The sequence below is a fragment of the Procambarus clarkii genome, chromosome 20 (assembly GCF_040958095.1).
Source record: "Procambarus clarkii isolate CNS0578487 chromosome 20, FALCON_Pclarkii_2.0, whole genome shotgun sequence".
In the NCBI taxonomy this organism is placed as follows: domain Eukaryota; kingdom Metazoa; phylum Arthropoda; class Malacostraca; order Decapoda; family Cambaridae; genus Procambarus; species Procambarus clarkii.
Genome location: NC_091169.1, coordinates 45,112,054 through 45,124,147, shown reverse-complemented (window position 1 = coordinate 45,124,147; position 12,094 = coordinate 45,112,054). Strand labels below are relative to the sequence as shown.

The following is a 12,094-nucleotide window of genomic DNA, read 5'->3' as shown; positions in this document are numbered from 1 at the left end:
GAGAAAAAGTACTGGAGCAAGCACAGTACCCTGGGGGACTGAGCTCTTCACGGTTGATGGGCTGGATTTTATTTTGTTGACTATTACACATTGGGTTCTGTCAGTCAGGAAATTGTAGATCCATCTGCCTATTTTCCCGGTAATTCCTTTTGAACGCATTTTATGTGCAATAACACCATGGTCACATTTATCAAAAGCTTTTGCGAAATCTGTGTAAATTACATCAGCGTTTTGTTTGTCTTCCATAGCATCTAATGCCATATCATAGTGGTCCAGCAACTGCGACAGGCAAGAGCGCCCTGTTCTGAAACCATGTTGTCCGGGGTTATGGAGATGCTGTGATTCCATGTATTTTGTGATCTTACTTCTTAGCACTCTCTCAAAAATTTTTATGATGTGCGATGTTAGTGCTATCGGTCTGTAATTTTTTGCCTCTACCTTATTTCCTCCTTTATGGAGTGGTGCTATCTCTGCTGTTTTTAGTATGTCAGGGATAACGCCAGTATCTAGGCTTTGTCTCCACAGAATGTGAAGGGCCTGCGATAGTGGTTTTTTACAGTTCTTGATGAATATGGAGTTCCAAGAATCCGGGCCTGGTGCAGAGTGCATAGGCATACTGTTTATGGCTTCTTCAAAATCTAGTGGGGATAGGGCGACGTCTGATATGTGATTTGATGTTGGTATCATATCCATGAAAAATTCATTTGGGTTATCAATCTTTAGTGCATTTAATGGCTCACTGAAAACAGAGTCGTACTGCTTCCTCAGTAACTCGCTCATTTCTTTGTTGTCATCTGTGAAAGTTCCATCTCCCTTTCGCAGGGGCCCGATACTAGATGTGGTTTTTTATCTTGATTTTGCATAGGAGAAAAAATATTTCGGATTTCTCTCTATTTCACTGATGGCCTTTTGCTCTCTTTGCCTCTCCTGGGTTTTGTATGATTCTTGTAGCTTGAGTTCAATTGTTTCTATTTCTCTACCTAACCTTCTTCGCCGTTCTTGAGATAGGGTGCGACTCTCAAGTTGTTCCGCGATTCGTTTTCTTCGCCTATATAAGGAACGACGTTCCCGTTCCAATCTGCATCTCTTTCTCTTTTTTCTTAGGGGTATGCGGTTTGAACATATTTCTAGTGCTACTGAGCTTATTTTTTCCAGGCACCGGTTCAGGTTTGCATTTCCTAGCTGTTCTTCCCAGTTTATTTCTGTGAAGTCCTGGTTTATTTGCTCCCAGTTTATCCGTTTATTATTGAAGTTGAATTTGCTGAAATCTCCTCCACCGGGAATCTGGACTGGTTTTGGAGGTCCATTCCCCATGGTTGTCAGTACCTCAATTAAGTTGTGATCTGAGTAACAGGTATTTGTAATCATTATGTTCCCGATCAACTCATCATTATTAGTGAAAATGAGGTCCAGCGTGTTCTCTTTCCTAGTTGGTTCTACTATTTGCTGGTTTAAGGCAAACCTATCGCACATCCGTAGCAGGTCATTTGCATGTGCCTGCTCATTTAGGCTACTTCCTGGTATTCTTTCTGATATTACTGTATTAGCCAGGTGCTTCCATTTCAGGTGCCGTAGGTTGAAGTCCCCAAGCAGGATGATGTTCGGAGCTGGATTTGTGAGGTTTTCCAAGCAGTGCTCTATTTTCATTAGTTGGTCTTTAAACTGCTGAGGGTTTGCCTCCGGTGACTTATATACAAGGACAACAACTACATTTAGGATCTCTATTTTGACTATCAGCACTTCCACCATATCATTTGAGGTGTTTAGCAGCTCAGTACAGATGAGTGTGTCTTTGATGTAGAGGCTGACCCCACCCTGAAGCCGGTGTTTCCTATCACATCTGAAGAGATTGTATTGATTGGGATTGTATGCTGGCTATCCACCCTGCAGTTCTGAGGCTGGATGTCAAAACATGTGAAAAAAATGCCGACCAGAGGGAGGGAGGGTTGCTGGGAAGCCTCCGGGTCTCACCCAGAAAATAACATTTCATTACATTCAACTATGATTTTCTGGGTGGGGGGGGGGGGAGATCCGTTGGGTCCCCGGAGCTACTTACCCAAAGATAACACAAGAGGGACAAACCTGGGAGGCGATCGCCAACACAGCAAACAGAAACGTCGTGGGCACGAGGATAGACCGCAGGCGGACCGGCCCAAAGTACCCAGCAGACGCCATGGGACACCTGAACTCCGGAACAGGGAAGAAGGGAAACTGGCCAACCCAAAGTGCATCCCCGGCCACCAAGGCTGTGGTGCTCTGAGAAACAGCGGAGAGCCACAACACGACACAACACATGATGCACCCCCAGACAGACCAACCATGCATCAGCAACCCAAGGACCCTTCCGGAAAACACATTCTGGCAGTCCCTCACGCCACTCAAGCGTGAGGGACTGCCAGAACGAATGTTATGCCTCAAACGAGAAAAAGGGGCGGTCGGTAACTGACGACGACTCCGGAATCTCGCAACAAACCCAATAGGAGTCAGGAAGCTCCATACATGAAAGAAATAGGATACATTAAGGCGGCATAATCAGGGCTGTGCAGGAGGGAATCCGCAATGGCCTTCCGCACTGTATGGGCTGGGATGCGGCAGGCCAAAAAGCTCCGGAAGACGGGACCAAAAAACCCTTGGGATCACGGAACCGAACCCAGGGAAAGGTAGACATCAAATCCAACTCGAACGAGGAGGGGGAAAAAGAGAACCCCACCCCTTGTAACACCAAGCCCCGCTCTGAGGGTACAAAAACCCAAGCAGGGTCCAACAGGGTCCAAAGCCCCCCCAAGTTATCTGCTCCCTCGCCCCGGGAACCTTCCCATGAGGACCCGGGGCCGAACCGTCCCCCTCCGCCTCTAAAGAAAAAGCAGGAGCAGCCAAAACAGCAGGAACAAAGGGGGGCCTACTGGTCAGACCCAGAAGCTCTGGCTGAGGACCAGGCTCGAATGCCTCTGCCACCACACTGGAAGGGGATTTCCCCAAAACAGCCTGAGTCTCAACACCACCTAAACCCTGCCCCGACTCCGAAGCCCACAGAAGCTTCGGAGACAAAAGCAAGGGAGGGAGGACCAGAACGCACAACAGAAGGGAAGGACAAGGGGGTGCGGACGGAACCAAAATAGAGGCGGCTAACACCCCCAAGTCCGGGTGCCTATAACCAAAGCGGATCAGTCTCGGGGCATCCGGGGTAGCAACCAACCTAGCGTGTTGCAGCAACCGAAATCAAGCATGCAATGCTGAAGCTGCCTGCACCCCGCACATCAAGATCATTGGTCTGGGTGTGAACTGGAGTATGAACAAGCAACAAAACTCGCAAGAATTAGGGTCAAATGTGTCACCGACATAACAGGTAGCATGACGGAAACACACCCAGTGAATGCCACCCTGAGACAAGGGATCAGAGGAATCTTCAAACTCGCACGAAGTGAGAGGAGACCCAGGGGTTACATCCATTGAACCACAGAGCCCCTGAAGGCTCTGTGGGGAGAGCCCACAGAGGGCTCTCCCCTAGGGCCCTTAGTCGTGGTATTCCGCTAAGGGAAGCCCAGGCAGGGTTTTGCTAATCAGCGCCATGAACTACCAAGCAAACTGCTAAAGCTTAACCCCCGGGGCGAGTACTGTACACTCGTGGGGGGCCTAGCGGAGGACCACCAAAGTACAATAGGGTGTGACCAATCAATGCCAGACTGCCCCACCAGGCAGCAAAAACAAAAAGGAAAATAAAATCCAGCAAGAGGACAACGTATCCCAGGCGGAACAGAGCCGGCCACTATGAGATGATAACTAGCTGCACAGTACCCCGCACCCGAACCAGTGACAAAAACTACCCCTAACCCAGAGGCAAACAGGGGGAGCATGATCACCCCAGCTGACTCCAAGGGCTATCAATCACCGAGCAGCAAAAGACCCAGCGGAGGTAGACCACAAGGTTATTTGTGGAAGGCGGCCCCAAGCCACAAGGGCAGTACTTACAGGGCACCTAGGAAAGGTGACCCTAGGTGCATGCACCCCAAGTGCTTGTGAAATTACTCCTGGCTTGCACACCACCAAGGAAACAGCCCACACAAGGCACAGTGCTGTAGACAGTAAAACAGGAGCCAGAGACACACAACCATTGCCAATCACATCAGCCGAAGAACTGCAGGGTGGATAGCTGGCGTGAGAGTCTGGGGTTTCCACTATCCCCCTTCCTGGGAGGGGAGAGAGGGTTTGTGTAGACAGCGGTGCGGCAACGTGGTGACATCATGCTCATTTGCTCGTTTTCATTTGGAGAGCTCTGTCCACTATTTTGGCTTTCAGTAGCATTATTTTAACCAGAATTTTTTTTTTTGGGGGGGGGGGGTCTTACCTTTCTGGGTGCCTAATCTGGTCGATGGCAGACATTGAATGCTTCCAACCAAATGGGGGTTTCCATAGGCCATTGCTCCTGGTACCTCTCTGAGGGGGACAGGTTCTGACTCGTGGTCCCTGGTAGGCCTAGAACTCCATGCACATTGACTGATGCCAAAGTCTAATATATCTATATCAGCCTGGATAGCTCCTGGGAGCCGAAGGGGTTCCCCCAGTAAACGCATGTAAAAACATGTGGAACAGAGCAGAAGTACACTGGAGCGGCTCCGCCAACGCCGTGCAATAAGAAGAGACAGTATTCGGCATGTGACGTCGGTCCAGAAAAGCCAAGAGAGAAAGGACCAAACAATCCTGCCTGAAGTTGACGAAAACCCTCGGAGAGAAAGAAAAGATGGAAAGACTGTCAAGAGACGTCATACTGTCACCAGGAAGTAGACCGCAGGAGGAACACCCTCAAAGAAGCCACCTGATCACCATATAAATGGTGATACACCTGTGTCAGAAAGACCAAATGCGAAGTGCGGAGCAGTAAAGTAAACCAGCAAGGTACCTCACTGGCCGATCTGCTGGTAGAGGTGGAGCCACGGAAAGCCGCCTGGGTTCAGACACAGAGCAAGCAGCACCTGAAACTAAGGCTAGGTTGGCTACCATGCAGCCAGGAGAAGAACCCTCCCCTGATAGATTTCTAAGCAAACCAGGACCCGGAGCAACAAGTGGACCAGGGAAAAGAGGTACAGTAACCCCCCCCACCTCAACCAGTCCTTGTGTTGGTTGCTGAGTCGCAAGCTTCCGCTTTGGGTTTTTCAGGGTTCAGTGCCTTAGCGCCTACCCGATCCCGCGCTTTACATGTTTACGGACTTTGTCATCTCTCGGCTGGGGCTTTGTGACCAGTGCTCACCAGGCCGGCCAGGGGTAGTAGGGTCCGTCCTTCTATCAGGCCCACAGCACGGTGCGGGGTTCGCGGCGGTGTGGTATTCGCTTCAGAGGGTTTGGGTCGCACGCGGATCAACAATCCGGCTCCATTCAGACTGCTCCCTGGTGGTTCATTGCCTGAACCAAGGGGGTTCCATGCAGTCCTTGGCTCTTCTGGCCATTCATGTCTGGGGGGTGTCCAACGTTCTGCCGGACAGACTGTCCCGGTTCATTCCCCTGTCCACGGAATAGACGGTTGATGCCAACTCGTTTAGTTGGGTTTGACCAAGTCGTTCAGGCACTCAGAGGTGGACCTCTTTGTGTTGGCGTGGTCGAGGCGTCTTCCGGCATATGTGCTCCCCCCTTCGAGGAGCCGAAAGGGCTTCCCCCAGAAAACTAATACACAAGATGGAGAGGCATGCAAAAAAACAGAAAAAGTACTAGACTGGGTATGGGAGTACTTGATGGACAGGAAACAAAGGGTCATAATCAGAGAGATTAAGTCAGGCTAGAGAGGAGTGGAAAGTAGTGCTTCACAGCACTTTCTCCTAGGACCATTGCACTTTCTAATTTATGTAAATCATTTCAGAGGAAGCAAGCTCATATATATATTAATGCTTGCAGATGATACAAAGTTATTGAGAAGAGTAAGAACTGAAGAGGTCTGGAGAGTGCTGCAGGAAGACCTGTATGGGTAAGGAGACCTGTATTTAACTATACCATAGGGAGAAGGACATTGCAAGAAACATAAGAGAAAAAGACTTGGGAGTAGACATAATGCCAACACTAACATCAAGAACTCATATAAAAGGATAACATCAGCATGTGGGAAGTTAGCAAACATAACAAGGTTTCAAGGCAAATGGGGGGACCTTCAACAAGCCGCCGACTTCCTGTCCTCGTCCAGGCCATAGGGTTAGTCGCCCTCAGGTAAATCAGGTACTGTATAAGCACATCAATGAAGAATCTAAATAAGGAGTCAAATTCCATACACATTGTCTATATATGACCATTAGTTTAGTGTGTAGCACCAGCATGGAACCCACACCTTGTGAAGTACAAAAAGAAGCAAGAAAGTTCAGAAGCATGCAACTAGATTAGTACCAGAATTGAGTGGGCTCAGCTATGGAAACAAGTTGAGGGAACTCACCCTCACAAGGGGATATGATCATTACATACAAGATCCTAAAGGGAACAGTGGACAAAAGAGACCTTATTTAACTTAAGAGGAGGTAGGACAAGGGAGCATCAATGGAAACTGGACAAGCAATAGAGTCATAGAAATGTATGGAAGTTCACATTTCCTACATGAGTAGTGGCAAGCGGAATGCATTGAAGGACAAGGCTGTTGAAGTCAATCCCCTCTACAATTTTAAGAAAAAAAAAAGGCAAGAAAATTAATATTGTGAGGGACAATTAGCATGCCAGTTATAAACAGCATTGAGGTAGGGCATAAAGAGTTAAATCTCACTCCCCTGTAGTCATTGATAGGGAAGGAATGATACCCCCTTCTGAGATGTGCTCATGTCCTGGGACAAAGTGCCAGTGAGCCACGAATGTAGTGATGAACTCAAAAAGAGAATAACCACTGCTGAGACACTAACTGAGCTATAGAAGATAAATCTGAAGAAGCATTCAGTTACAAAGTCCGCAGACATGCAACAACAGTGCAACCACACACGAGGAACCATTCACAGATGAAACAAGTTTCTATTGTTGAAAGAGAAGTTACTTAACTGAGTGCATAGGTCACTGCCTGTCTATAATGAAGTGCTTGAAAGTAGGTGGCCAGAATCAAGGAACCTTGTCCACACATAGGTGCTTGAACCTGGTGGTAGTTAAGGGTAGTACCGCATATAGGCAAGTGAACAAGCAGTTTGCCAGTTAGCAGTTTCTTAGATGCCATGTAGTGCTTGGAACTGTATATGAATGTGCCTTCTAAACAGCAATTTTGGGCTAGATTGAGTATTCTGCTGTCGCTTCCTTGTGCCAGTGTGACCCAAAACAGTCATCTGAACTTTGAATAGATTTTTGTTCCATCAGTGCAGAATGTTAGTCTGCCCTGACCGTGAATAGTTCTGCCCATGGTAGCAATAGGACCATGGAAACCGTTTGCTTAAGGAAACAGGTAAATTGTACAGCTCAGAAAAGTAATACTGTATAACTAAAAATACAGTAAAAAAATAGTAAGTAATAAATAATCAAAGATTTTAAAATGCTATAACATTATGCAAAAACATATATTTACAATATATATTAAAAACTAATCCTTACATGTTGCAAAAAAATGAGCATGCAATTAGTTACAAATAAGTGCAAATATTACCTGAACACACTGGACATTGCACCATGTCTGTGTTACAGTCAGCTCTCACTGGGTATGATGAATCACCCTTCACACTGCTTTTCTGGGGGAGTTTTCTATTTTTTGATACACCATATTTATCATTAGGTGCCGTTCCCAAGTAATGACCAGAACTATTGCTATTAGAGTTCACAGAGGTTCTAGAAATCCATGGAGTTTTCTGGACACCAGGAGTAATGCTGCTGCTATTTTGAGCTTTAGCATTTTGGTTTGCAGATATGTCATCCATGAAACTCCCACCAATTTTATTTCTAGAGGGCGGAGCAGATGTATCATCATCATCATCAAACATAGAGAACCCATCATCAATGCTATCAACGTCTAAGGCAAATTGTTGGACAGGTCTATTTGAGCACGCAAAAGATTTATCTTCTTTTTTTCGTTTTGCCTTAGGGCTAATCCAAACATCTAGTTTACATTGTTTGTTCAAAGAAGATTGTGGTGTTGAGGTTTTCTTTGGTCTTCCTCTCGTGGATTTCTTAGGAGTGATTACATTGGAGTCAGAGAGAGCGAGATTATTTCGGTGCGGAGAGCACAATGGCTCACAGGAAAGATCGTCATTCTGTCGCAACTTCAATCTGTCATTACTGGGTGTATTTATATTTTGATTAGATTTCCTTTGTTTAACCAGAAAATCTTTTGATCTCGCAGGAGATTTTACACGTTTAAATGTGAATTTACCAAAGGGTCGAGACGGGGAACATGCTGCACTGCTGGTGTTCCTTGACTGATATTTAGCATCAATGCTCAGAACATCTGCATCGTGCATATTTTTGTTGGCTTTATCTCTACTTTTATTATTTTCATTTGATTTCACAGAACTTGCTGACTTTTCCTTCTCTCTTACAATTGGCATTTTTTTATGTACTACAAATTCATTTTCATTAGACTTAACAACAGACATTTCTTGTTGTTTCTCTAAGTTTTCAAGTCTTTGTTTGGCATAGTCCAGGGCAATATCCTTAAACACTGCTTTTTCATTATGGTTCAACTCTTTCTTTCTTTGTTTTTCAAACTGCTGGCGAACACCTGAAAAAAGTCGATGTACACAAATTATTATACAATAATAATAATAATAATAATAATAATAATAATAACAATAATAATGATAATAATTTTATTTATTTATAAATGAACATTGAAACATATACTTTACATTATATAGTACAGATACATCATATTGAATTTTCTGGGGGAACATCTTGGTGACTCCCTGTAGCTATCTTTGCTGAGATTGCTCCATACTGCAGAGTCACATAAGTGGCAAGAGTTGTGCATTGTTTACCAGGCACCAGAGCCAGAGCCTGGCTCCCCTCACAGAGATACAGCAAGCATATGACATCATGCTATTTAACCAGTAAAGCATTCAGAAAGTCAACAAAACTTTAAAGGCATCTGCTAGGTCACAAGAACCAAAGCCTTGAAACTGCCAAACAACTTCCCAAACAATTTAAATGAAACAAAATAATGCACTTGAAACTACTGTAGCTCAAACCAGTTAATACCAATCACCACCTGCTGGCGGCCAGGAGCTTGGTCCTCCGCCAATTTGACATTTAGTTCTGTTACTGATGTGTTGCCTAGTGCATCACAGTAATAGTTCCTGGTCTCCATCTTTTATGGCGGGTCCCACTGCTTCTAGACTAAGTGAAGCCATCCTGTGGCTTGTCCAGTAGAAGCCATTTGCTTGTGTATCGTTCCAATATACGTTCATCAGTCTTCGTGGTGTAGTGGTAAGACACTCACCTGGCGTTCCGCGAGAGCTTTGTCATGGGTTCGTATCCTGGCCGGGGAGGATTTACTGGGTGCAAATCCTTAACTGTAGCCTCTGTTTAACTCAACAGTGAAATGGGTACTTGGATGTAAAAACGATTCTTCGTGGGGTCGTATTCCAGGGACCTGCCCGAAACGCTATGCGTACTAGTGGCTGTACAAGAATGTAACAACTCTTGTATATATCTCAAAATAAATAATATATATATATATATATATATATATATATATATATATATATATATATATATATATATATATATATGTATGTCGTACCTAGTAGCCAGATCGCACTTCTCAGCCTACTATGCAAGGCCCAATTTGCCTAATAAGCCAAGTTTTCATTAAATAATTGTTTTTCGACTACCTAACCTACCTAACCTAGCCTAACCTATAAAGATAGGTTAGGTTAGGTTAGGTAAGGTTGGTTAGGTTCGGTCATACTGTATATCTACGTTAATTTTAACTCCAATAAAAAAAAATTGACCTCATACATAATGAAATGGGTAGCTTTATCATTTCATAAGAAAAAAAATTAGAGAAAATATATTAATTCAGGAAAACTTGGCTTATTAGGAAAATCGGGCCTTGCATAGTAGGCCGAGAAGTGCATTCTGGCTACTAGGTACGACATATATATATATATACAGGCATACCTCAGTTTAAGAGTTTAATTGGTTCCTGGAGACGCCTCGTATTCCGAAAACTCGCATTCCGAAGCTAATTTCCCCATAAGAAATAAAGGGAAATGAATTAATCCGTTCCTGACTACCCCATAAACCCCACATCAAACTAAATTTTTATACCTAATTCATCTAAATAAACCTACAAAACTATGTTCAAGTTATTACTTACCTTGCTGTTGAATGCTGTAGGCGTATGGAAGATGGTGAGGAGGTGGGAGGAAGAGAGGAGTTACTGTTTGGAAGGGGAGTCCCCTTCCATTATCACATCAGGCAGTGAGGACTTCACTGGTATGCACACTCTGGCACATTTTGCCTGCATACCACTAGGACTTGCTTGTTTTACTAAGAATTTGTCTAATGACACTTGTTTTGCCCTACATTTTAACACTTGTCTGTAGTAAGACATCACATTATCATTTAAAAGGTCAATGCAACGGCCTGCTACAGCTTTATCTGGGTGAGTTTTTTCAACAAAACTTTGCAGTTCTTCCCATACTTCACACATTTTCTTAATCAAGAAGGGACATCCTCTACTGCCCCTATTCACAGCTATTTTCTTAGGTTGAACCTTACCAATGGCTTTCTTGAGACCCATGGCAAGATATATAATGACAACTTTTATGCTCAAATGGCCAAAAAAACGATAAAAAACTGTAAATCCTTGTGAAGAATTCAGGTGGGATAGTCACTGGACACGAGACACTGGTAAACTGAGGCGCGATCGCCATGCCACCACGCGCCAGTCGGCCTGTACATGTATCAACAAACTCGCGTCCCGAGGTAACCCTCGCCTTCCGAGACATATTTTTGGAGTAAATCCTGCTCGTCTTCCGAAAAACTCGCATACAGGGACACTCGCATTCCGAGGTACCACTGTATGTATGTATGTATGTATGTATGTATGTATGTATGTATGTATGTATGTGTATATATATATATATATATATATATATATATATATATATATATATATATATATATATATATATATATATATATATATATATATATATATATATTATTAAATATGACCGAAAAAGTAAGATTAATAATTCTAACACGAATTTTCTCAATCTTTCGTTCATTACGCTTCACTGTTGGAGGTAAATCAAAAATCACTTCTCCAAAATTCATTTTTATTTCTAGTCTGACGCGACACGGGCGCGTTTCGTAAAACTTATTACATTTTCAAAGACTTCACAAATACACAACTGATTAGAACGTATCTCTGATTTTATATCTACATTTGAGTGAGGTGGGAAGGGTGATGTGGCATTAACACAAGACAGAACAGGAGGGGATATTAATAGGGTATTAAAAGTATCAACACAAGACAGAACAGAAACAATGGGTATTGAATAGAAGTGTTTGTAGAAAGCCTATTGGTCCATATTTCTTGATGCTTCTATATTGGAGCGGAGTCTTGAGGTGGGTAGAATATAGTTGTGCAATAATTGGCTGTTGATTGCTGGTGTTGACTTCTTGATGTGTAGTGCCTCGCAAACGTCAAGCCGCCTGCTATCGCTGTATCTATCGATGATTTCTGTGTTGTTTACTAGGATTTCTCTGGCGATGGTTTGGTTGTGGGAAGAGATTATATGTTCCTTAATGGAGCCCTGTTGCTTATGCATCGTTAAACGCCTAGAAAGAGATGTTGTTGTCTTGCCTATATACTGGGTTTTTTGGAGCTTACAGTCCCCAAGTGGGCATTTGAAGGCATAGACGACATTAGTCTCTTTTAAAGCGTTCTGTTTTGTGTCTGGAGAGTTTCTCATGAGTAGGCTGGCCGTTTTTCTGGTTTTATAGTAAATCGTCAGTTGTATCCTCTGATTTTTGTCTGTAGGGATAACGTTTCTATTAACAATATCTTTCAGGACCCTTTCCTCCGTTTTATGAGCTGTGGAAAAGAAGTTCCTGTAAAATAGTCTAATAGGGGGTATAGGTGTTGTGTTAGTTGTCTCGTGTTAGAATTATTAATCTTACTTTTTCGGTCATATTTAATAATATATGT

The 12,094-nt window shown here is 43.8% G+C and overlaps 1 protein-coding gene across 1 annotated transcript in view; it reads right to left on the bottom strand.

Moving 5' to 3' along the window:
• The window catches only part of LOC123755302 (uncharacterized), a 144,200-nt gene that overhangs the window by 47,600 nt on the left and 84,506 nt on the right, over nucleotides 1-12,094 (bottom strand). Inside the window, exon 8 of the mRNA XM_045737791.2 lies at nucleotides 7,586-8,653. Coding sequence (XP_045593747.1) covers nucleotides 7,586-8,653 — 1,068 coding nt within the window. The remainder of the gene's footprint in view (nucleotides 1-7,585; nucleotides 8,654-12,094) is intronic.